Genomic DNA, 24828 nt, shown 5'->3' with positions numbered 1-24828 from the left:
TTTAAAATTCTAGTTTAGGCATTTCACATTAAACTTTTGAGAAGAAGTAAAACAAGTTTAAATTACTACATATATATTACTGTATGTAATTATTTGCTTTTGTGTTTTTTTTTTCAGCAACTCTTTTCTTTTTTTTTTACTCTGTTTTTTATGTTTAAAATCAATGAAAATGCAGAGAATAACAGTTTTAATTATAATTTCAATGTTATTATAATGCTTTTTTAATTTTATTGTTGTATTTTTGACTTCAGACTTATTTTATCAATTTAAATTTCTAGTTTAGGCTTTTTATATTACACTTTTAAAAGGAAATAAATCAACTTTAAATTAATACATATATCTGACTGTATAATTTTTTGCTTTAATGTATTTTTTTCCAGCTAGTTTATTGCTTCAACTCTTTTTTTTTTTTTACTCTGTTTTTTTAAGTTTAAAATCAGTAAATATAAAGATGCAGAAAATAACAGTTTTGGATATAATTTCAATTAATGTTATTATAATGCTTTTTTTAATTTATTGTTGTGTTTTTTACTTCAGACTTATTTTATCAATTTAAAATTCTAGTTTAGGCATTTTATATTACACTTTTGAGAAGAAGTAAAACAAGTTTAAATTACTACATGTATCTGACTGTATGTAATTATTTGCATTTGTATTTTTTTTTTTTTTGAGCTAGTTTATTGCTTCAACTCTTTTCTTTCTTTTTTTACTCTGTTTTTTTAAGTTTAAAATCAGTAAATATAAAGATGCAGGAAATAACAGTTTTAGTTATAATTTCTTTTAATGTTATTATAATGCTTTTTCAATTTATTGTTGTGTTTTTCACTTTAGACTTATTTTATTTATTTTATCAGTTTAAAATTCTAGTTTAGGCATTTTATATTACATTCACTTTTAAGAAGGTATAAAACAACTTAAAATTACTACATATATATGACTGTATGTGATTATTTGCTTTTGTGTTTTTTTTTTCCAGCAACTCCTTTCTTTTTTACTGTTTTTTTATGTTTAATATCAATAAATATGAAGATGCAGTGAATAACAGTTTTGGATATAATTTCAATTAATGTTATTATAATTCTTTTTTAAATTTATTGTGTTTTTTACTTCAGACTTATTTTATCAATTTAATATTCTAGTTTCTGCTTTTTATATTACACTTGCATTTAAGAGGAAATAAATCAACTTTAAATTAATACATATATCTGACTGTATGTAATTATTTGCTTTAATGTTTTTTTTTTTCCAGCTAGTTTATTGCTTCAACACTTTTTTTTCTTCTTTACTGTGTGTTTTTTTTTTTTTTTAAGTTTAAAATCAAAAAATAAGAAGATGCAGAGTATAACAGTTTTGGTTTTACCTATCATTTCAATTAATATTATTATAATGAGTTTTTAAATTTATTGTTGTTTTTTTGACTTCTAACTTGTGTTATTTATTTTATCAATTTTAAATTCTAGTTTAGGCATTTTGTATTACACTTTTGAGAATTAAAACAGCTTTAAATTACTACGTATATCTGATTGTATGTAATTATTTGCTTTTGTATTTTTTTTCCAGCTAGTCTATTGCTTCAACTCTATTCTTCCTTTTTAACTCTGTTTTTTTAAGTTTAAAATCAGTAAATATGAAGATGCAGAGAGTAACAGTTTTAATTATAATTTCAATTAATGTTATTATAATGCTTTTTTAATTTTATTGTTGTATTTTTGATTTCAGACTTATTTTATCAATTTAAAATTCTAGTTTAGGCATTTCACATTAAACTTTTGAGAAGAAGTAAAACAAGTTTAAATTACTACATATATATTACTGTATGTAATTATTTGCTTTTGTGTTTTTTTTTTCAGCAACTCTTTTCTTTCTTTTTTACTCTGTTTTTTTATGTTTAAAATCAATGAAAATGCAGAGAATAACAGTTTTAATTATAATTTCAATGTTATTATAATGCTTTTTTAATTTTATTGTTGTATTTTTGACTTCAGACTTATTTTATCAATTTAAATTTCTAGTTTAGGCTTTTTATATTACACTTACTTTTAAAAGGAAATAAATCAACTTTAAATTAATACATATATCTGACTGTATAATTATTTGCTTTAATGTTTTTTTTTCCAGCTAGTTCATTGCTTCAACTCATTTTTTTTTTCACTGTGTTTTTTTTTTTTTTAAGTTTAAAATCAAGAAATATGAAGATACAGAGTATAACAGTTTTGGTTTTACCTATCATTTCAATTAGTATTATTATAATGCGTTTTTGAATTTATTGTTGTGTTTTTGACTTCTAACCTGTGTTATTTATTTTATCAATTTAAAATTCTAGTTTAGGCATTTTATGTTACTTACTTTTAAGAAGAATTAAAGCAGCTTTAAATTACTACACATATCTGATTGTATGTAATTATTTGCTTTTGTATTTTTTTCCAGCTAGTCTTTTGCTTCAACTCTATTTTTCCTTTTTAACTCTGTTTTTTTAAGTTTAAAATCAGTATATATGAAGATGCAGTAAATAACAGTTTTAGTTATAATTTCAATTAATGTTATTATAATGCTTTATTAAATTTATTGTTGTGTTTTTCACTTTAGACTTATTTTATTTATTTTATCAATTTAAAATTCTAGTTTAGGTATTTCATATTACATTCACTTTAAGAAGATATAAAACAACTTTAAATTACTGCATATGTATGACTGTATGTAATTATTTGCTTTTGTGTTTTTTTTCCAGCAACTCTTTTCTTTCTTTTTTACTCTGTTTTTTTATGTTTAAAATCAATAAATATGAAGATGCAGAGAATAACAGTTTTGTATGTAATTTCAATTAATGTTATTATAATGCTTTTTTTAATTTATTGTTGTGTTTTTGACTTCAAACTTATTTTATTTATTTTATCAATTTAAAATTCTAGTTTAGGCATTTTATATTACACTTTTGAGGAGAAGTAAAGCAAGTTTAAATTACTACATATATCTGACTGTATGTAATTATCTGCTTTTGTATTTTTTTTTCAGCTAGTTTATTGCTTCCGCTCTTTTCTTTCTTTTTTTACTCTGTTTTTTTAATTTTAAAATCAATAAATATGAAGATGCAGAGAATAACAGTTTTGGATATAATTTCAATTAATGTTATTATAATGTTTTTTTTTAATTGTTGTGTTTTTGACTTCAAACTTATTTTATTTATTTTATCAGTTTAAAATTCTAATTTAGGCATTTTATATTACATTCACTTTTAAGAAGATATATAACAACTTTAAATTACTACATATATATGACTATATGTAATTATTTGCTTTTGTGTTTTTTTCCAGGAACTCTTTTCTTTCTTTTTTACTCTGTTTTTTTAATTTAAAAATCAATAAATATGAAGATGCAGAGAATAAAAGTTTTGGATATAATTTCAATTAATGTTATCATAATACTTTTTTAAATTTATTGTTGTGTTTTTGACTTCAAACTAATTTTATTTATTTTATCAGTTTAAAATTCTAGTATGGGCCTTTTATGTTACACTTACTTTTAAGAAGAAATAAAACAACTTTAAATTATTGCATATATCTGACTCTATGTAATTATTTGCTTTTGTTTTTTTTCCCAGCTAGTTTATTGCCTCAACTTTTTCTTTCTTTTTTTAAGTTTAAAATCAATAAATATGAAGATGCAGAGAATAACAGTTTTGATTATACCTATCATTTCAATTGATGTTATAATAATGCTTTTTTAAATTTATTGTTGTGTTTTTGACTTCAGACTTATTTAATTCATTTTTCAATTTAAAATTCTAGTTTAGGCTTTTCATATTACTCTTTTAAGAAGAAATAAATCAACTTTAAATTACTACATATATCGTAGTGTACATAATTATTTGCTTTTGTATCTTTTTTCCAGCTAGTTTATTGCTTCAACTCTATTCTTCCTTTTTTACTCTGTTTTTTTATGTTTAAAATCAATAAATATGAAGATGAGAAGAATAACAGTTTTGGATATAATTTCAATTAATGTTATTATAATGTTTTTTTTTAATTTATTGTGTTTTTGACTTCAAACTTATTTTATTTATTTTATCAGTTTAAAATTCTAATTTAGGCATTTTATATTACATTCACTTTTAAGAAGATATATAACAACTTTAAATTACTACATATATATGACTGTATGTAATTATTTGCTTTTGTGTTTTTTTTTCAGCAACTCTTTTCTTTCTTTTTTACTCTGTTTTTTTATGTTTAAAATCAATGAAGATGCAGAGAATGACAGTTTTAATTATAATTTCAATTAATGTTATTAATATGCTTTTTTAATTTTATTGTTGTATTTTTGACTTCAGACTTATTTTATCAATTTAAAATTCTAGTTAAGGCATTTCATATTAAACTTTTGAGAAGAAGTAAAACAAGTTTAAATTACTACATATATATTATTTTATGTAATTATTTGCTTTTGTGTTTTTTTTTCCAGCAACTCTTTTCTTTCTTTTTTACTCTGTTTTTTTATGTTTAAAATCAATGAAGATGCAGAGAATGACAGTTTTAATTATAATTTCAATTAATGTTATTATAATGCTTTTTTAATTTTATTGTTGTATTTTTGACTTCAGACTTATTTTATCAATTTAAATTTCTAGTTTAGGCTTTTTATATTACACTTACTTTTAAAAGGAAATAAATCAACTTTAAATTAATACATATATCTGACTGTGTAATTATTTGCTTTAATGTATTTTTTTCCAGCTAGTTTATTGCTTCAACTCTTTTCTTTCTTTTTTTACTTTGTTTTTTTAAGTTTAAAATCAGTAAATGTAAAGATGCAGAAAATAACAGTTTTAGTTATAATTTCTGTTAATGTTATTATAATGCTTTTTCAATTTATTGTTGTGTTTTTCACTTTAGACTTATTTTATTTATTTTATCAGTTTAAAATTCTAGTTTAGGCATTTTATATTACATTCACTTTTAAGAAGGTATAAAACAACTTTAAATTACTACATATATATGACTGTATGTGATTATTTGCTTTTATGTTTTTTTTTCCAGCAACTCTTTTTTTTCTTTTTTACTCTGTTTTTTTATGTTTAATATCAATAAATATGAAGATGCAGTGAATAACAGTTTTGGATATAATTTCAATTAATGTTATTATAATTCTTTTTTAAATTTATTGTTGTGTTTTTTACTTCAGACTTATTTTATCAATTTAAATTACTGCATATATCTGACGGTATGTAATTATTTACTTTTGTATTTTTTCCCCAGCTAATTTGATTGCTTCAACTCTTTTTTTTCCAGCTAGTTTATTGCTTAAACTGATTTCTTTCTTTTTTACTCTGTTTTTTTAAATTAAAAATCAATAAATATGAAGATGCTGAGAATAACAGTTTTTGTTATAATCTATTATTTCAATTAAAAATTCTAATTTTTGCATTTTATATTGCACTTTTAAGAAGAAAGAAGACAACTTTAAATTACTACATATATCTGACTGTATGTAATTATATACTTTTGTATTTTTTTTTCCAGCTAGTTTATTGCTTGACCTTTTTTTTTTTCCAGCTAGTTTATTGCTTTAACTCTTTTTTTTTTTCCTCTGTTTTTTTAAGTTTAAAATCAATAAATATGAAGATGCAGAGAATAACAGTTTTGATTATACCTATTATTTCAATTAATGTTATAATAATGCTTTTTTAAATTTATTGTTGTGTTTTTGACTTCAGACTTATTTTATTTATTCTTCAATTTAAAATTCTAGATTAGGCTTTTCATATTACTCTTTTAAGAAGAAATAAATCAACTTTAAATTACTGCATATATCTGACTGTATGTAATTATTTGCTTTTGTATTTTTTTTTCCAGCTTGTTTATTGCTTTAACTCTTTTTTTTTTCTTTCCTCTGTTTTTTTAAGTTTAAAATAAAAAAAATATGAAGATGCAGAGAATAACAGTTTCGGTTATAATTTCAATTAATGTTATTATAATGCTTTTTTTAATTTATTGTTGTGTTTTTGACCTCAGACTTATTTTCTTTATTTCATCAATTTTAAATTCTATTTTTGGCATTTTATATTACACTTTTAAGAAGAAATAAAACTACTTTAAATTACTGCATATATCTGACGGTATGTAATTATTTACTTTTGTATTTTTTCCCCAGCTAATTTGATTGCTTCAACTCTTTTTTTTTCAGCTAGTTTATTGCTTTAACTCTTTTTTTTTTTTTTACTATGTTCTTTTAAGTTTAAAATCAATAAATATGAAGATGCAGAGAATAACAGTTTTGGTTATAATCTATCATTTCAATTAATGTGATTAAAATGCTTTTTTTAAATTTATTGTTGTGTTTTTGCCGGATAAAATCGTAACTTTGGTAAGTCTTGAAGAATTCTTGGAATTATTCCTGAAAAGTCATGCATTTGAAAATCTAAATTGTAGCAGATATTTGTATTTAGCTGCTGAGGCAGAGTCTGACTAAGGCAGGGGCATAAGGGGCAATTGCCCGGGCTCCCCGCATAAGAGGGCGCTTCAAAATCGATTGAAAATTTATTTTACGTTTCTTTCCTAAATGTTCTTTTTTAAAGCAAAATTTCTGTTCAATGTAATATCCGTCATTTTTTTGTTAACTTCTTCATTAATCTATTGTATGAACACAAAAATCTATATTTCGTAATTTCATAGGTTTCTTGGGCGGAATTCAGCTCAATTTTCGCAATTAGGATAGACAAATTTGGCCGATCAAAAGTCTGTATTTTTGCGCATCGCAAAATGCGATATGTTTACAAAAATACAAGCCTCTGATTGGCTTAAGTGCGCCATCATAAGTGCGAAAATTTAGCTAAATTCCGTCCTAATGTCCGCAAAGTTCGCATTAGGCATGATGGACATGGAATTGTCAATCAATAAAATGAACGAAACAATATTTCATCTGACCATTGAAGGGGGGGAGGGACTTTATATCTATATTACTCAGTCATATTTTAACAGTGTTTGGAGAACACCAATATAATTTATTTCATAAAACTCCAGAATGTAATTACTGTGGTGAATATCAATCTATTGATCACTTGTTAATGAATTGTTCTCAATTCCAGACAATCACTTTAATAATATTAGTTAACATCAATGCTATGCTAACCTAACTTGCTGAAATATCATAAAAAAGATTATTAAACAAACTTGAGAGGACGTATTGGGGGACGGTCTTTAATGGTCTCGGGACTTGCTCGTTCCAGCTTGGGTGTCTCAATTTTATTGACCTTATAGTTTTGTAACTTTTATTATGTCTTTTATAAACTCTTCTACTTTCTCCAATTTTATTGTAATTACTTTTGTGCTATTTAATATGTTATACTATGTTGCTCTTTTGTAAATTTTACATGTTTATCTTTTAAATTTTTCTTTTAACTGACACTTTTAATATTTTGCTGTTTTAATGTTTTATCACCTTACATAATTTTTGCTGTTCTATGCCCGCCATGTTCGTGGGCTGTTTGCCATGTCTGATATGTATTTTATGTTTGTACTGTTCTTTGGATTATTATTTTAATAAGAGCCCTAAATAAGAGCTGGTAGAGGTAAATTTTTCCGTGTCTATATTAGGTTCTAGTCAATTTTCTTATTATGTTATCTATAATGAGGTGAAAAATTTAAATACCTCAATAAAGTTCGGTTCTTCATTACTGAAAAAATGAATGAAGTTTTTGCCCCAATTAGGCTAAGTCCGGATCCTGTGCTGAGTTTTTTTAAAAGTTATTTTTTTCATGACACTAGTATGTTTGTTTTTTCAAACTAATGTCATTTTTTAATTTCTAGATATTACAACTGTTGGATATCGATCCTGTGTTAATTATTCAAGGAACGACTGGTTGCGGCAAGACTACACAAGTTCCCCAGTATATACTCGACTACCATCAGTCTCGTGGAAGGTACTGCAACATTATTGTCACTCAGCCCAGGAAAATTGCAGCCATCAGCATTTCCAATAGAGTGTGTAAAGAGAGGAACTGGGAAACTGGCACAATAGTTGGTTATTAGGTAAAGATTCTGTTTCACTTGGGAGATCATCAAATAATATACAGTGTAGGAACCCAAATCCGACACTCATGAAATATTTGCGAGTTCAATTGTGCGTATACTGAATTGGGTTCGGTAAGATTTTAGCTCTCTCGTGTGAAATTCTGCTGCATTTTGCAAGATATTCTCAATTTCAGGCTGCATTTTGCACCCTCTGAAATCGAACTGAAAAATCTCTCGATTTTTTTATAGTAGCTAATATAATCAAGAAAAAGGTTCTTTGTCTGAAACTAGTTATTTTTACCATGATCGTGTAAAGTCTTTGAAGATTATATTGAATTTTATTACTACTGCTACTAAATTCGCGATTTTTTAAATTTTTTATTGAGAGGATGAATTACAAAATGTGAAAAAGGAAATAAGTGTGTTTTACCCCGACAAAATGCAAGAATATCGCCCCTAATATTAGAGTAAAAAATTTTTTTATTTCATGTGAATTTTTTTTTTTGTTGACGTTTCTGTTACTTTAAATTAGTAACCTATATATATTTTTGTTGTTTTTATAAGTATCTTGCAAAAAGATATCAGTATTAGAGAGGTATGTCACTGAAAGCCCGAAAAAATTCTGCCACAGGGATTGCGAATCTGCATGTGCATATACTGAGCTGGGTTCGGTGAGGATTTTGCACCATCATTTCAACTCTGCTGCGTTTTGCAAGATATTCTCAACTTCAGACTTCGTTTTCCACCCTTTGATATTGAACGGAAAAATCACTCAATTATTTTATAATGGCTAATATAATCAAGAAAAGCGTTCTGCGTTCTTTGTCAGAAACTAATTATTATATCATGATCATGTAAAGTTTTTGAAAATTATTTTGAATTTTTTTTATGTATGTAGTGCTTAACAATATTTTTTGAGTGCTTAAAAGGTGCTTTTTTTGTTGAAAGATTTGGCTACGTATCCTGCATGAGCCTATTGGGCTGTGCCCTGGGGCCCCAGGCACTCAGAGTGCCCTTGATAATCTTACTGTTCATTAATTGTATTAAAAGAAAAAACTGTGATAAACAACATTGCCTTATACATTTAAAAAAATTTTTTTTTCTAGTGTATGAAGTTTGCATTTTGTTTTTCTTTCTATAAATAGTCATTGATTATCATAACATTACTGATTATCATAACATCATTGATTATCATAAACAGTTATTGATTATCATAACACTTACCAATGATTGGAATAGTTTACCACCAAGAAAACTTGAAAAGCACCCCGAAATCTATGAGTCTGTCTAGCCTTGCATTTGACGTAATGGGGGGCCACGTAACCGCAAGTTTGACGGCACCACCTATTGGTAAAGGGACTGACGCGTGCTCAACATCTGCCGTTGCATAGCGACAGTATGGTTGCACGTCGAAGATAAGGTGGTCAAACAAGTTATCGTTCATGCCAATGTGGGGAAGTAGACATTGCAGCAGTTTTGGTGGGAAACGCTGGAACATCCACCGTACTGTCCAGACCTTTCACCATACGACTTTCATGTTTTTGGACCTCTGAAATAAGCTATTCGCGGACATTGATTCACAACGGATGACGACGTGTGTGTGTGACTGGCTCCAGGGATGGGTCAGACCGCAGCTTGCTAGCTCCTTCAAAGATGGAATCGTCCGGCTAGTGTCGCAATGGGATAAATGTGCCAACAGTTTTGACAACTGTTTTTGAGTATGTGTACTGTGTATGACAACATTTGTGAGTTAATAAAATCGTTACCGTTACTTTACACTAGTGACCAGGTTTCATTTGAGTTAAACCTTATTGCAACATAGAAAAATATGATTGCCCGACATATTTTTCTACATTGCGATAAGGTTTTTAAGTACTCGACAAGTTTTATGTTTAAGTCATAATAGTTCTAAAAATGCGTGACCACCACCAACTCTGTTTAGTATTTAGAATTAATTAAATAAAGTACTAATTGAAATAGTTAACATGGCACTTTGGGACAACTTTTAAACTGGTTGTATCTGATGTGCATTGTAAGATGTTTTAATAAGTGACTAGCGTGAGGAAATTAATTCATACATTTTGATGGCAACTCATTTGTTATACCTTTATGCTATTATTTTACTGTCATTCGCTTTCATGGTTTTCAAAGTTATTTTATTATTCGAAAATTGCAACTGATTACAATCCTAATTTGTTTTTAAATTATGCATAGTTTAAAAATGCTTATTTTATATATATTGAATTTTTGTGGTATTCAAGAAGTATCTTACTTTTTATAAATTGCATTTAAAAAAAAAAGCTAAGAATAAACAACATTGCATTATATATTTTTAAAATTGAATATACTCTATTGCATAAAGTGTACATTTTTTTTGTACGTCTAATGATTGATTGCATATTTGTAAAACTTAAAAAGGCAAACGAATTCTATTTTTCTACATTCCAATGAAAACTTTAGGTATTCTTGAAAATTTTAGGTTTTTGGGCATTGGAAGATGTTTTAATAACTGTTTTAGTTTGACAAAATATTTCGTACCTTTCGATTTTTTAATTTTATTAGTTATACCTTAATGTTTATTTAATTTGATTATTTAAATTAACTTCCATGTTTTTGTAAATTATTTTATTATTTGAGGATTACAACTAGTTAGCATATATTTAAAAAAAAAACAACAATTATGCATAGTTTAAAAATGCTTAGTTTGAGTTTTTGGGGTAATCAAAATGTGTTTAAATTTATTAAAATTATTGCCTAATACCTTCATAATGATTTATTTTATGTTTGTGAAGTTTTTTAGTTCGTTTTTAAACATCATGGCATGTTATAGGAGTCTAAACTGTTTTTGTGCCTGGGGGCCCTGCTCTTATTGATTGGATTTTCATGAACTGTGTTTAATGTTTCTACCCACCAGTAACAGGTATTTTTTAACAGTTAATTTGTGATAAGGGAGTCCTTAATAATGTGATTATCAATGCTAATAATGACTCCATATGAGAATTTGATTCAATTACCAAGATAAGAAAATAGTGTCTGAATGATTTAGACTTGTGACAGAACCGTCTTGATAGCAAGCAGAGCCCCTGGGCACAGAAATGTTTTTTGCCCCTATAACATGTCATACTGTTTTAAAATACTGTTGAACTTAGAAAACCTCACATACATAAAAAATAAAGCATTTATAAGGTACGCAATAATTTTAACGAACACATATTTATCACCCCAAATTCTCAATGCACATAAAATAAAGCATTTTCAAACTAAGCATAATTTAAAAAAATAAATAAATAAAATAGATAACCAATTACAATCCTCAAATAATGAAATAATTTTCAGAACCAAGCTAATTAAGATAAATTTAAAAAAAAAAAACATAAGGGCTTCAAAGGTTTGAATTATTTCGTCATACTATTAAAGTCAGTTATCTTTCAATGCACATCAGACACAACCAGTTTAAAAGTTACTGTCCTGTAGTGCCCTCTCATTCTTAACTGTTTCAATTATTACTTTATTTAACTAATTATAAATATTAAATGGAGTTTGTATCCGCACGGATTTGTAGCGCCACCTAGTATAACTTGTAACACTGAGAGAGAGAGTGTGTGTGTGTAGAAGGACAGCTGCAAAGAGCTACAAAAAAGCTCTCTTCCAAATAATAATAAATGAATATTGTGCATAATTATACAGTCCACTATTTTCTGTTTATTGAGCGAGTACATATTTACCTGAGCGTCGACAGAGTTGGTGGTAGTTAAACATATCTATAAAAGTTAGTTGAGTACCTAAAAGCTTCATTTTAATGTGGAAAAATAGATTTTGAATGATTATTTAAGTTTTCCTGGTGATAAACTATACAAATTATTGGGGTTTGCATGGATTATCCATCACTATTTATCTAAAAAAAAAAAAAAAAATTCACACTTTTTATACTAGAATATATTTATTTTATTTTTTTGCTCTTAATTTTTTTTAATACAATACCAGGGGTCTGTCCAGTCATTTTGTGAAAGGTTTGTTAACGGACACAAATTTTTTCTAAACAGACCCCTGAATACATAAAAAGTAAGATTCTCAAGGACCCCTGAGTGCTTGGGGACCCTGGGCACTGCCCGGGAGTGGTACTGACTTGTGTTAAAATTCACAGAATTGTATTCTAAAAAGACTGATCATTGAAACATGCAATGCGTAAAATGATTTTGAAATGAAACTTTATTTCTTTTTCAGGTAGCCATGGATCAGAAGATTTCTTCTTCTACTTGCATTTCCTATGTCACGACGGGTGTCTTGTTGGAAAAGTTAGTGATTGCTAAAAGGATGGACATGTATACTCACATCATAATTGATGAAGTAATCCTCTTTCATACATGCCTTTTCATAAAGGATTTCAAAATATCAATCTTAATATGTTTCATTCTATTTTATTTCATCAGTTCTTAACCACTTCCTTTACCAATTGTTTTGAAGAAAAAAAATTAAATTTTTTTTTACATTTGTCAAATTTTCAATGGTTTTAACCATGGATTATAACTGACTCATCAAAAACTTTAAAAAAATTCTTTTTATGTATTGGTACAGTAATTTTCTTATCAGGAAAGTAGTAAAATCTTAAGAGCCAGCTTCTTGAATTATAATTGTGACTCTATCTCATTTGCTGGGAGGTATAATAAACTTTTATTTATTTTAATTTTAGCAGCAGCACTCGATGATACATATATTCATTCCATGGAGTGTGCAGACACTTCACGCAAGCATACTCGGAGATCAAACATGGAACATAAATTAATATTCAATAAAATGTGTAACATAAAAACATTAGAAGATTATAAACGTTAGAACATTAACATGGTGCGTAGCATTTTTAAAAAGTGCTTAAAGGTGTTTATTTTCGTTTTTTAAAAGCCCTTAAAGGTGCTTTTTTCATTGGGTGTTTTTAAAACGTGCTTAATTTTCCTTTTTCGAAAATGAGAATTTTTTCTTTACAATGTCAATTTTCATCACGTTTTATGCAAAAATGTACTTTTCATATTGTGCTATTCAACGTTTTCATAATTTATTCAACTACAATCTATTTTGGTCCATAGCGTATGAAAGCGCCAATCATTTTACATGTTTGATTAAATACTTGTGAGTTCACATGTGCGTATACTGAGCTGGGTTCTGTGAGATTCTTGCACTCTCATGTGCATCTCTGCTGCATTTTGGGCATCTCTGCTGCATTTATCTTTTTCTTTCCACCCTCTGATAGCGAACCGAAAAAGTTCTTGATCTTTTTATAATGGCTAATATAATCAAGAAAAGAGTACTTTGTCAGAAACTGGTTATTTTATCATGATCATGTATTGTAATTTTTTTTTTTTGCATTTTATTAATGTATATAGTGTTTAAAAATATTTTCGGAGTGCTTAAAAAGTACTTAAGAGGTGCTTATTTTTTGTTGAAATATTTGGCTATGCACCCTGATTACAAACGTTTAAATTTCGCAAAAAATTTTAAAAATATCAAAAACATAAATATAAATAAGCGAAGTCCTTTGCTTTGCAGGGTTTGTAATAGCTCACAATTAGAGATAAAAGTAAACTTATAAGTAATTATTAATTTAAATTATGCCGCATATAGTTTATTCAGTGTTTCATATTGTGAAAATATCAATGATTTAAATTTATAAAGACATTCATTTTTTGAAATGCGTCATTCATGATTTGACTCAAGAAATTTTCGGAATTTTCGAGTTGGGCTCACAATCACCCCTGATTTTGGAAGTTGTGAATTTTGTGCAGGACAGTTTGTAACCACAAAGCTGTGAGCTCGTATATATATAGACTGACAAGTGCCCAGTTAAATATTTAAAAAAAAATTTATAAAAAAAAAACAATAATGTAAATTATAACTAATTTCAGTCAAATACATTTATTTCCAAAAATTTTTGTGGTTTTCCATTGATGGACCAATCATGCCATCATGAACCATTATATTTTTTTCATGATAACCAACACAAGTAACCATCACCCCCAATGTAGGAATTCGAACTGATTTATATGGCTCAACATAAGAATAACAACTTGTTTTGATGATTTGTTTATGTTGAACCATCAGAAATTTGCATCAAAGTTTATAAAAGAAGCATAAAAGAAAACCAAATGTATTTGATGGTATATTCCTGCTGAACCAACAAGACTTTCCATTAAACAACCATAGAAATGTATTGTTGTACCAGTATGGACCATCACAAATGTTTGATTGATTATGAACAACCATCATGTAGGAATTCGGACTGATTTATGATGGTCCAACTTAAAAAATCCCAAATTGTTTTGATGGTATGTTCCTGTGAACCAACAAGAATTCCCATTAAACCAACATGGATCATCGTGGACTATTGATTCATGGAAATCAAACTTTTCTTGATGGTAAACTATCATAGTATTAAAGTAGCATTTTACAACATGGAATGATGGAAGTTTGTTGGCATATCAAACACCATGAATTCATAATGATGGATGATGGTGACACTTATGAGTCGCTCTGAAACCAACATAAACCATCAAGAATTTTGACTTTGGGTAAATTTACAGGGTATCCGCGCATCTGCAAAGTAATGAAAAATCATGGAATGAGTTTTAGTATTGAACAAAATTTGTCATGAAATGTCATGATTTTAGCTATTTTTAAAAAAAAAAAAATCTTGAAAAGTCATGGATTTAGGTCGTTGAAAAATCTAACTTTTAAAATAGAATTTACCCCCCCCCCCAATTTCATAGCGTTCCGAATATCTGAATTTGTAACAAAATCCCCACACACAGTCATATTTGATTAAGATATAAAATGTTTTTATCGTGTTCTTTAAAAATTATGGTGTTCTTTCAAAAAATGAAAGAACACCATAATTTTTAAAAAATGAATGCTTTATGTCTTTTAAAAGCCCTAAAAAGCCCTTATATTTACTCTTTCGAAAATGAGATTTTTTTTCCTTTTCTTTATCGATTTTCGCCAAGTATTATGCAAAAGCGTGCTTCTCACATTGCAATGGCGTGCAATAGTGAAGGCAGAATCCCCCTCTGCCCTGTGTGTCTCCAAACACGTATTCGATGATTGTCAGGACACAGTTGGAAACGGGCTTCGTCACTAAAGACTATACGTCCCCAGTCGGCATCATTCCACCCATATCTGTGCAAAACATTCATGCATACGAAATTTCAAAGCAATCGGATGATTGCTTCTTGGTGCATCGATTTTTTTGTTATAGAGTGTATTTGAATTATTGTACAGATTATTGCTTGCTTGCTGGAATATTTAAATAAGTATTACTAATACGTAATGAAGCAAACCTCATTTATAGAAATCAGTGCATCAGTTTTTTGTTATAAAATGTTAGAAATCCCCCCCTCAGAAATGCCTTTTGAAATCAATTTAAAAAATCTTTAAATATATTTGATAAATTAAATACCTATTACTATTCAAAATTATGAGTAATTATGCATAACATTTCAAGTTCATTTATTATCAATCATGACTGGAAAATATTGCAGTTTTTCTATTTTGATGATTATAAAAATCCCTAAAATTCCCTATGTGATAAAATTTAGTACATTATGCAACAATTAGCATAAAATTTATATTGTTTCGTAGAATCTACTTCCTATCCCTGTTGGCATCTATGAATAATGTTCACTAAAATTAAAATTCAACAGTCGGGCTTTGATGACCCAAAAATATTTTTTCTTAGTTGCCAAAACAACTCAGATATCCTGCTTTTATTTCTGCTTTCTTTACTTTCAGTTTATATATATATATATATATATATATATATATATATATATATATATATATATATATATATATATATTTAAACTGAACCACTTTTGCATGTTGGTCATCTATCACCATCAATTTTCAGACAGTCAGAAAACAATTAAATAATTAAATTGCCATTTTATAAATAGGTCACTTGCCTAAGTGGAACATCAAATTGTTGTACCAAAGTGGTCAACTTGAATAGGCCTCCTTGTAGTTAAAAAAAAAAAAAAAAAAAAACTTTCAAACAGGAATTGCCAATTATTTTGGAATATCTTCTGAACACTCTTAATGCTATTATTAGTTTGGAATGTGAAATATAGATTTTCTTTAGATGGGACATAAAATTGTTTGGAACTTTCTTTGCTTGAGACAATGTGAAAACACCCCAGTCAGAAATTGGATGATACTATCCAATAAATGCTGCACTGATAATCCACAAGAAAGGAAATCATCTCCAAAATGGGGAAAACAGTGAGGGATGACATAGATCTACTTCTCCACTGCTCAATTCTGTACCCTTTAAAAAGAAAACACTTCATATAAAAAATATGTTTAAATAATAAATTTGCATGCTAAGGATTAAGTAATACATGTTTGAATTTAAGCAATATGTTAGGAAGGTCCTTAAGACAGTTCTCATACCTGCCAACATTGGAGAAATAAAATAACAAAGATTTTACTAACCGACCCAATTTTGGGTTAACGACTAGTGATGTTCAACTTTGTAGCTTTATAATTTTGTACCTAATCCAGAAGACAAGGGAACCCGTGAATCAAGTACTGGGAGAAATTTGCCTTTAAGGAGGGCTTTTTGATGCACTTAACCCACATTTGAGTTAGATGGAGGGGAGATCACGAGAACCTCCCATCAGGGAAGGGGAATCTAATCCGTGATCCGTTTACCACTGAGGATATTTCACGTCAGAACTGTGGTCGGTGCAAGCCAGATGCGGAATGCGTATTGACCAGTCATCACTCGGATTGAAAGCTGGGTTTACCTCATTAGAAGGTGAACGCTCTCTCCCTTGAGCCATCACGGCTCAAGTTAAACAATTAACGCTCAACATACTGCAGTACTGGCATTCGCATCCTCTGTTGATGAATAAGAGAAGTACTGTTGCCATCAATAGATATTTTATTAAATATTTGTTTTTTTAATTCTTCAATAAATACGGGGAAATTCGAGAATATGCAGGTAAACAGAAGGTAGTCGTAAAATACAGGAGTCATCGTTACAAAACAGGAGACGTGGCAGGTATGAGTTCTTTTAAAAAGGGGTATACTTTGTATTATCTATAATAATAAAAGGAAGAGTTGACCTGTCTGTCTGTTTGTTTCTCTCATAACTCAAGAATGATTGAATGCATCATCCTGAAATTTGGAAAGTGGTCACAAGGGCAAATTTAGCCCCTGATACTAAAATTCGCTCAAAATTTTCAAATACTACAACAATACTAGGAAAAATTCTAAAGCATTTTTTAATGATTTAACGAAATATTTTTGAAACAAAATGCCGTTTACTAACGGCAAATTAATAGTCTTAATCATGTAATGATTAGTAACTTTTACATAGCCAAAATCACATAATTCATATTTCATAATAAAGTGATTAGATGTGACTGCTATTCCGATAATTTTTTATAAGTTTATTGTTAACAATAATCTGACGTTTTAAAATGCAATAACAAAAATTATTCTAGATTATTTTTAAAAATAGAAAGGTATTTTTTCATAAATAGTGAACATTTAAAGCACATAACATATAACATCCTCATGTTTGACAATAACTTAGTATTTAAACTATTAAATAATATTTTATATAAAAGCGTTAAGGCTTTTTAAACTAAGTAAAATTAAGGATTGAAATAGAAATAAGTTTGAAAAGCTTATTTCAACTCTTCTTTCAATTGAAGAACTTAGTGTAAGAACAGTTCTAAGCTACACTTTCAATGAAATTGAGATTTTTCAGGGAAAGAACTTATTTAAGTCTTACCTAACTTTATAACATTAATTTAATTTATAATTAGTGATCTTTAAATTTTGAAAATCTCAAAGGAAGAAGGCACTAATTGACAATCTAAGAGTTTTTACAGAATTGAAGAAATTCCAAGTGTATTTGGTAACTAACAGTGAACCATTAAAAGTTTATCTTATCGTAGCAAATTAATTTGCCAAAAGAATAAAGGCTGTGACAATGTTAAAACTAATGTTAAGAATTTACAAAAATTTTGTCAATTGGAAGCTGCAGGACAGGAAATAAAGGCTTCCTAATGTCCATGTAAAGATTTAACATTACTTTCTACTCAAACTTAATAAAATGTCACTTAGAATTTTATTTTGTAATATAGTGTATACCGTCCAACTCCTATTTTTCAAAAAGCCAAGCGTACAGCTAGATTTTGTTTTTTAATTTGCTGGATTTGCAACTTTTAGTATATATTTTAAAGTTTTAATTATTAATCCCATTACTAGCTACAAAGAAGTCTATTTATCCACAACTATGTTTGTTAGTGATCCTTAAATAGAACTTATAATCATTTCTCAAATTTTTTTAAAGTACTTGCGAGGCAAGAGAGAAAATTCTCACACATGTATGTGCATTCCTACGTAGTTTAAAGATGGTACAAAATTTTATCGTTCAATTTTAAAATACAGAAGATTTTAATCTCAGTGCAGAAGGCAGGAAACTTCCACACAATGCAGAAGAGTTGGCAGCTCTTTAATAGTTTTTTTCCCTTAAATTTAATAACAATGTTAAATTTTCAGTCATTACAAAAATAAAATGAAAAATGTTTCTTACTCTTTTGAGTGTTTAAAGTGAAGCTGGTCATCTTCTTATAAAAGGTATAAGAGCATTCCAAAAAGAAGAAGGTTGTTGATGTAAATGCCACAGCAATTCTGTGTTGCAGATCCTTCAATATTTCGAACCAACACCTGCTTCTCTCCTATAATTATTTGAGCATACATACATCATTTTGCATTTAACACTGACAAATATTAACATGATACCTACACGGTATCTGCTACATTCAAGATTTTCAAATTAATGACTTTCCATGACTAATTCCAAGAATTTGTTATGACTTAACGAAGTTACTATTTTCTCCGACAAAAACGCAACAATAAATATAAAAAAGCAGTATAATAACATTAATTGAAATGATAGGTATAATCAAAACTGTTATACTCTGCATCTTCATATTTATAGATTTTAAATTTAAAAAACAGAGTTCAAGCAATAAAATAGCTGAAAAAAATACAAAAGCAAATAATTTATCTTCTTCTTTTCTGCAGAATTATATTCCGGATACTTTTTTTGTTCATCGGAAAGGAAAGAAATACTCCTGATTTTTCTGTTCTCATTTCGAAATAAAATTAAAAAAAATAATAACAAAAATTCTGAAATCACAGAAATTTAAAAGATAATTTGCTCCAGATATAATGTTTTTTCTTTCATTTTTTTAAAGAACACTATAATTTTAAAAGAAAATGATAAGAACATTTTATATTTTAATAAAATAAGACTGTGCATGAAGATTTTGTTACAAATTCAGATATTCGGAACACCACGAAATTGGGGGGGGGGAGTAAATTCCATTTTAAAAATTAGATTTTTAGGCGACCTAAGTCCATGACTTTCCATAATTTGTTTAAAAAAAATAGTTAAAATCATGAAATTTCATGACAAATTTTGTTCAATACCGAAATTCATGACTTTCCATGATTTCTCATGACTTTCCAGGTGAGCAGATACCCTGCACATCACAAAAATTTAGAATAGAATGCCAACTGATGTGACATGTATTGCAGTATCATTGAGCACTGGTACATGGTGTTTTGTACTCTGCATCCCCATGCAATTTATTGTGTGCAATTAGCACTTGCTGTAAAGTTATCACTTATCAAAAACCTGTGGAATTTGCACTGGATTTCATGGTAAGATTCTGCTGTAAAAAAACTCTCCAAAAAAAATTAATGTCAGGGTGAACTTCAAAGAAAAAAAATTTAAAATATCAAAATGCACGTTTAAGTGAATTAACCACGGTTATGGAAACAGGAAATTTTGAAGTCAGAATTGGAAAAACTTTCTCTACCCCAGATAGGTAAAAGTTAGACTATGGTAAACAAAAAAAAAGTTTTTTTTTAATGTTTTATCTGAGTGATGAAAGGTATTTAAACAAATATTTATAATAATGTGAAAAAAAATATTATTGAAATGAATATTATGACAAACATTAAAACAGTTTACCACCAACCTAATTTATCACATTTAACCCCTTAATGATCGTTTTTTTTATCCCTGAAAATTATATAAAAATATGTGTATGAACAATATATATGCAGTCATTTTTAATTTGTTTTCAGCTTGAAATTTTAAAAAATTTAATTTTTAGGAAAAGTTACCATTCAGGGTTACTATGACAAATTAGTTTTCCAGCAAGCAAGGAAAATTTAAAAAATCTGTTTTTAACATTAAAAAAGAATTTTATTAAACTTTAGCATAATATAAATAAAGATTAGTAATTTTTTCTTGTGTGATAAATTTCAAAGCATGAGATACAGAGTCACAACCGGGTTTCCTTCCTACATCTCTTATTGTTTTCATCTCTTCCACAATTACCTTAGAAATATCCTGGTACTGCCATCTGGTGAGTAAAAGGAGAACTGAAGTGTTTTCCAGGCAAAAGAATAATTTTGGTTTCATTCTTATAGGTGCGCTACTACTGAACATTCCAGCCCGTCAATATCACAGGAGCGAGAAATAGAAGGCGAAACTTCACCCCGTCATTTTCACGGGAAAGAGAAGGAAGGGGTTAAATGTTAAGCCTGTGTTCAATTAAACAATTGAAAAGGAACACAAGAGAATTACTGAAACTATAGAAAATTCAAATTTAAAAATGCCCAGTCAGAAAAAGTGGTCTGTACAGTAAAATAAAAACATCGTTGAATAAATGTGTTTATACCAAATGGATATATTTTAAAATTCAAATTTATAATTGAATTTAATATGAATTTATCAAATTTATAAATGAAATTATATTGTTAAAAATTCAAATTTACAAATGCCATATTAAACTCAGCATTTTAAAATACATCCAAAATGGATGTATTTTAAAACGCTGGGTTTAATTTTTGATAATCCAAGAATGTCAGGCCCAGCTTTTGTATACAGTTTTGGTAGCAGGCTAGATAGAAAACTAGTACATAACTATTTTGATTTTATTTTACTATTATTTTTTATAAATATTGTTGTGTGGCCACTATTAAAATCATTGGATTATAAAATCAATCATAATTTAAAATTAAACTTGGAGAACAGAAACGTTTTAATACCAAAGCATGATAAAATCCTCCTTTTATAAAATTAAACTTTTCGTACTGTATGCATTTAAAATTATAAAAAACCTTGCTCGTTTTTTTTTCTTATGAAAATTAAAATTTTCTATTTTCTTCAGTTTTGAAAATATGTGGATAACAAATTTATTTCAACCCCCTACTGCCAAAGTTATATGTGTAGATTATACTTCTTAGTTGATAAGTTAGGAAACAGGGCGTGTAAAAAATTAAAACTGTTCATAAATTAAGAAAAGTTGCAGAATAAATATCATTCAGTGTCAATGATCTACCGACAATAGATGTTAGAAATTTTCTTGAAATGAACTTAGTGGCTAAAAAAAAAAGAAAGAAATATTGAAAGTTACAAAAACTTTAAACTTAAATTTTGCTACTCGGAAAAGCTATTTATTTTAAAACCCTTCTGTAAGTTAACAAATGTAGTTCCTGTTTATTTAAAATGTCAAATTAAAATAATGTCAGTAAAAACAAAATGTAATAATTAATTTAACTGTTAGTCAATTTGTAAAGTTTACTTTAGAATTTGTTTTCCTTAATGCAGATATTCCGGTTTTTAAAATTGGCCAAATCAGAGAATCAAATGCTCTCAGAACAAATATGACATTAATAGCCTCGATGAGAAAAGTAAAAAGCCAAAGAAGCATTAAATCTAAAGTATATGCAAAACAATTTTTAAATAATTGAAAAAATACATAAATTTGAGCAAAAAATTAAAAAGTGCAAGGAGAAAACATATTTCCACTGAATATTAATAGCCTTTAAATAAATATATCAATGCGAGACTCTTTATTATATAGAGTAAATAAAAAATCTTGATTTTAAATTGGATAAATCCGAATCCTAATGTGAGATTTTTAAATCATGGGAATATGAATTGTGATGTGTAATTTAAACTCCCATGAATATAGATCATGGTTTTCAATTTAAAATATTGTGAATACAAATTACGACGTGTGATTTTAAATTGCCTGAAAGTAATTTTAAATTGTTTTTGCATATACACTGAAAAGCACAAAAAAAAAAAACAGATCTTTTTTCAAGAATTCAGAAAAGAGAAAATCTTTAATTAAATTGGAAAAAAAAAATTAAAAAGAATTCCGCCAAAACACAGAAAAACCACATTTCCGAATATACTAGGGGACATCGCAATTTTCTTTCAATGTTTGCTGTGGATTCTGTTTTTACGCATGGGGAACTGACTGCAACCGCATTCGAAGGAGAGCAAATGTAGTTTCCTGAATTCGTCGGTTGTGCATCTCTGATCTTTAGCCTACTGACTGCAGTATTTCCACCACCCTTCTAAACTGTGACTGTACCAGAATACATAAGCTGGGGCTTCTGGGCTCTCCACAATGACACATGTTAGGCAGTGGCGTAGCGAGCTTAACTCGCGCCCCCCCCCCCCCCCATTCGAAAACCATATGTTCGATATTATATGTAAAATATACTCGCAAATTAATAAATAAATAAAGTAAAATAAATAAAGTCATACACTCAAGCTAGGCTTTAAATTTGAGACAAAAAATGTAGTTGAGAGAACAAGACTAGATTTTGAAATGTATATGATCATCTAGAATTAGTTCAAAAGATACCTATTATTTATTTTACATATTTATAAAGAAATATTTTAAAAACACGCAGTTTTAAAACAATGAAAAAGTAAATATTTATTATCTCTAAGGAGATACATATATTTAATAATCATATGATTATAATACATTAATAAAACTAATTACTATGTCTAAATTTTCCGTGCTTTTGATGAAGCAAATGTATCAATAATATCATCAAATTTGATCATTTAAAATTTTTCTCTTTCCACACTTAAAAATGCTAGGTCACTTAGGCGATCTGTCAAAATTAATTTTAATTTGCTGAATGAACGCTCGCAGCTAGCAGTTGATACTGAGATAGGAGTATTTGAAATGCCGCTCTCAGATTTGGAAAAACATCTTCTCCATTCGAGATTGATTATAAAAGTAAGAAATTCTAATGGAGTTTTAAGTTTAATTTCTTTTCTACTGCGGAGTAACATTTTTCTGTCACATATTTTGATAAAAAGTTCTATTACATTGAAATCTGTATTATAAAATTCACCCAGATTTTTTCAATGTTTTTTCAAGAGGCCGGGATAGCCTGGTCGGAAGGGCGCTGGGCCCATATCCAAGAGGTCGTGGGTTCGATACTCGCCGGCCGAAGACTCCCCGTGTAGTAAATGGTGACTGATGCACGTTAAATCTGTCGAGTCTCAAAGTCCTCCATGTTCCCACAACAAATCAATACCTCTGGGGGTACTGATCCAGGAGTTTCATTGTCTTCTGGATTGGTTCAAAATTACAAGGCTACGGAGTTGAACGTAAGTAGTCGTAAGCCCATGAAATTGGGTCGGCTGTTCAACGACGGTTATAAAATAAAATGTTTTTTCAAGGTCGTTATCAACGTTATCCGTGCTTAATAATTTTCAACGTCTAATAGAAATCCAAATTTGAAATTAAGGTCACTTAATCGTGTACACATTTCTTGTTGGAGACGATCAAGAGTGCTTTTCATAACGTGAGAAATGTCACTTTCTGCGGAAAGACCATCATAGCTAATTCTCCAGGCACGTATTGTTGTATCCATATCCCATTTTTCACAAAGAGACTCTGCTTTTTCTATTGCCTCTTTACAGAGCTTGTCTCAAATTTCGGCTTGTTCAGTCGCTAATGATTCAAGATCATGGAACACTTCTCTAAAATTCATTCTAGGATCTTGTAATTTGAGCTGCACACGATCAATCCTTCATAAGATTTCATACCAGAAATGAACTAAAGTTATAAAACTAAAGGTTAGTATATTTTGCAACAGAATTGTAGCTTCACTTCTGTTGTCACTTGTAGTGGTAGTGTGCTCTGCTAATTTTTCTATTAGTTCTTTCATATTCTCTAGCCAGCCCATAGATGATAACGATAACCGCTTGTATTCTGGCGCTACATCGCGTTTCAGATGTGTGACCTGCCATCACGGCAGCATTATCGTAAAATTGTGATCTGCAGTTTGTTAATGAAATTTCATCGTAATTTAATTTCTCTAAAATTGTATTTTCGATCGAGGCTGCATTTTTAGCATGTATTTCAATAAAACTCAAAAAAGATTCTCCGTTGGAAACTTTTTTATTGATAAAATCAGCATCTACATACCTAGCTTCTTGGGACATTCGTTCTCGATGAGAGATATCAGGAGTTGAATCAAACAAAAGTCCATAATATTTATTTCTTTTGATATCGTTTATTAGTTGATTTCGAACTGTAGATGCCAGAAGATGAATGAATTCATTTTGAATCTGTGGTGACAAATATGAGAACAACACATTTTTCTGTTAACAATTTTTTTCATACTCTATTCACTTAATAATAGAATCGTCGAGTAGATGTAGTAAGTAATCTTATTTGATTTATTACTTACCAAGAATGCCTTGAACTTGAAAGGTAGTAACATAGTGAAATATACAATATAATTTATGCTGACATTAAACTTATATATAACATTTAATATTTAATAACATTTCATTTTTATTCTAAGCAGAGCGCGATGACAAGGACGTGAATTAAATATTGAATTATATTTAATATGAATTAAATATTATGAATAATATTTATGAATTAACATTTATTATATTACACTGGCAATAATT

General features: G+C 28.2%; 1 protein-coding gene across 8 annotated transcripts in view; it reads left to right on the top strand.

The window, feature by feature from the left end:
* LOC147810077 (putative ATP-dependent RNA helicase spindle-E) overlaps nucleotides 1–20768 on the top strand; it is a 42379-nt gene extending 21611 nt beyond the window's left edge. For 5 of the 8 annotated variants that reach the window (XM_087165086.1, XM_087165085.1, XM_087165090.1 and 2 more), the window contains 2 exons: nucleotides 7803–8024; nucleotides 12231–12408. In XM_087165086.1, coding sequence (XP_087021212.1) covers nucleotides 7803–8024 — 222 coding nt within the window. In that variant the 3' untranslated portion in view covers nucleotides 12231–12408. Of the gene's footprint in view, nucleotides 1–7802; nucleotides 8025–10836; nucleotides 10927–12230; nucleotides 12409–20513 lie in introns of those variants that run through there. The other 3 variants (XR_015434271.1, XR_015434272.1, XR_015434273.1) reach the window with 2 other exon arrangements.
* The last annotated feature ends 4060 nt before the right edge of the window (nucleotides 20769–24828 follow it).

This window comes from Parasteatoda tepidariorum, chromosome 5 (assembly GCF_982258835.1).
Source record: "Parasteatoda tepidariorum strain Cologne lab strain chromosome 5, Ptep-v5.0, whole genome shotgun sequence".
Taxonomy (NCBI): domain Eukaryota; kingdom Metazoa; phylum Arthropoda; class Arachnida; order Araneae; family Theridiidae; genus Parasteatoda; species Parasteatoda tepidariorum.
The sequence above is the reverse complement of the archived record's forward strand: the minus strand, read 5'-3'. Positions and strand labels throughout refer to the sequence as shown.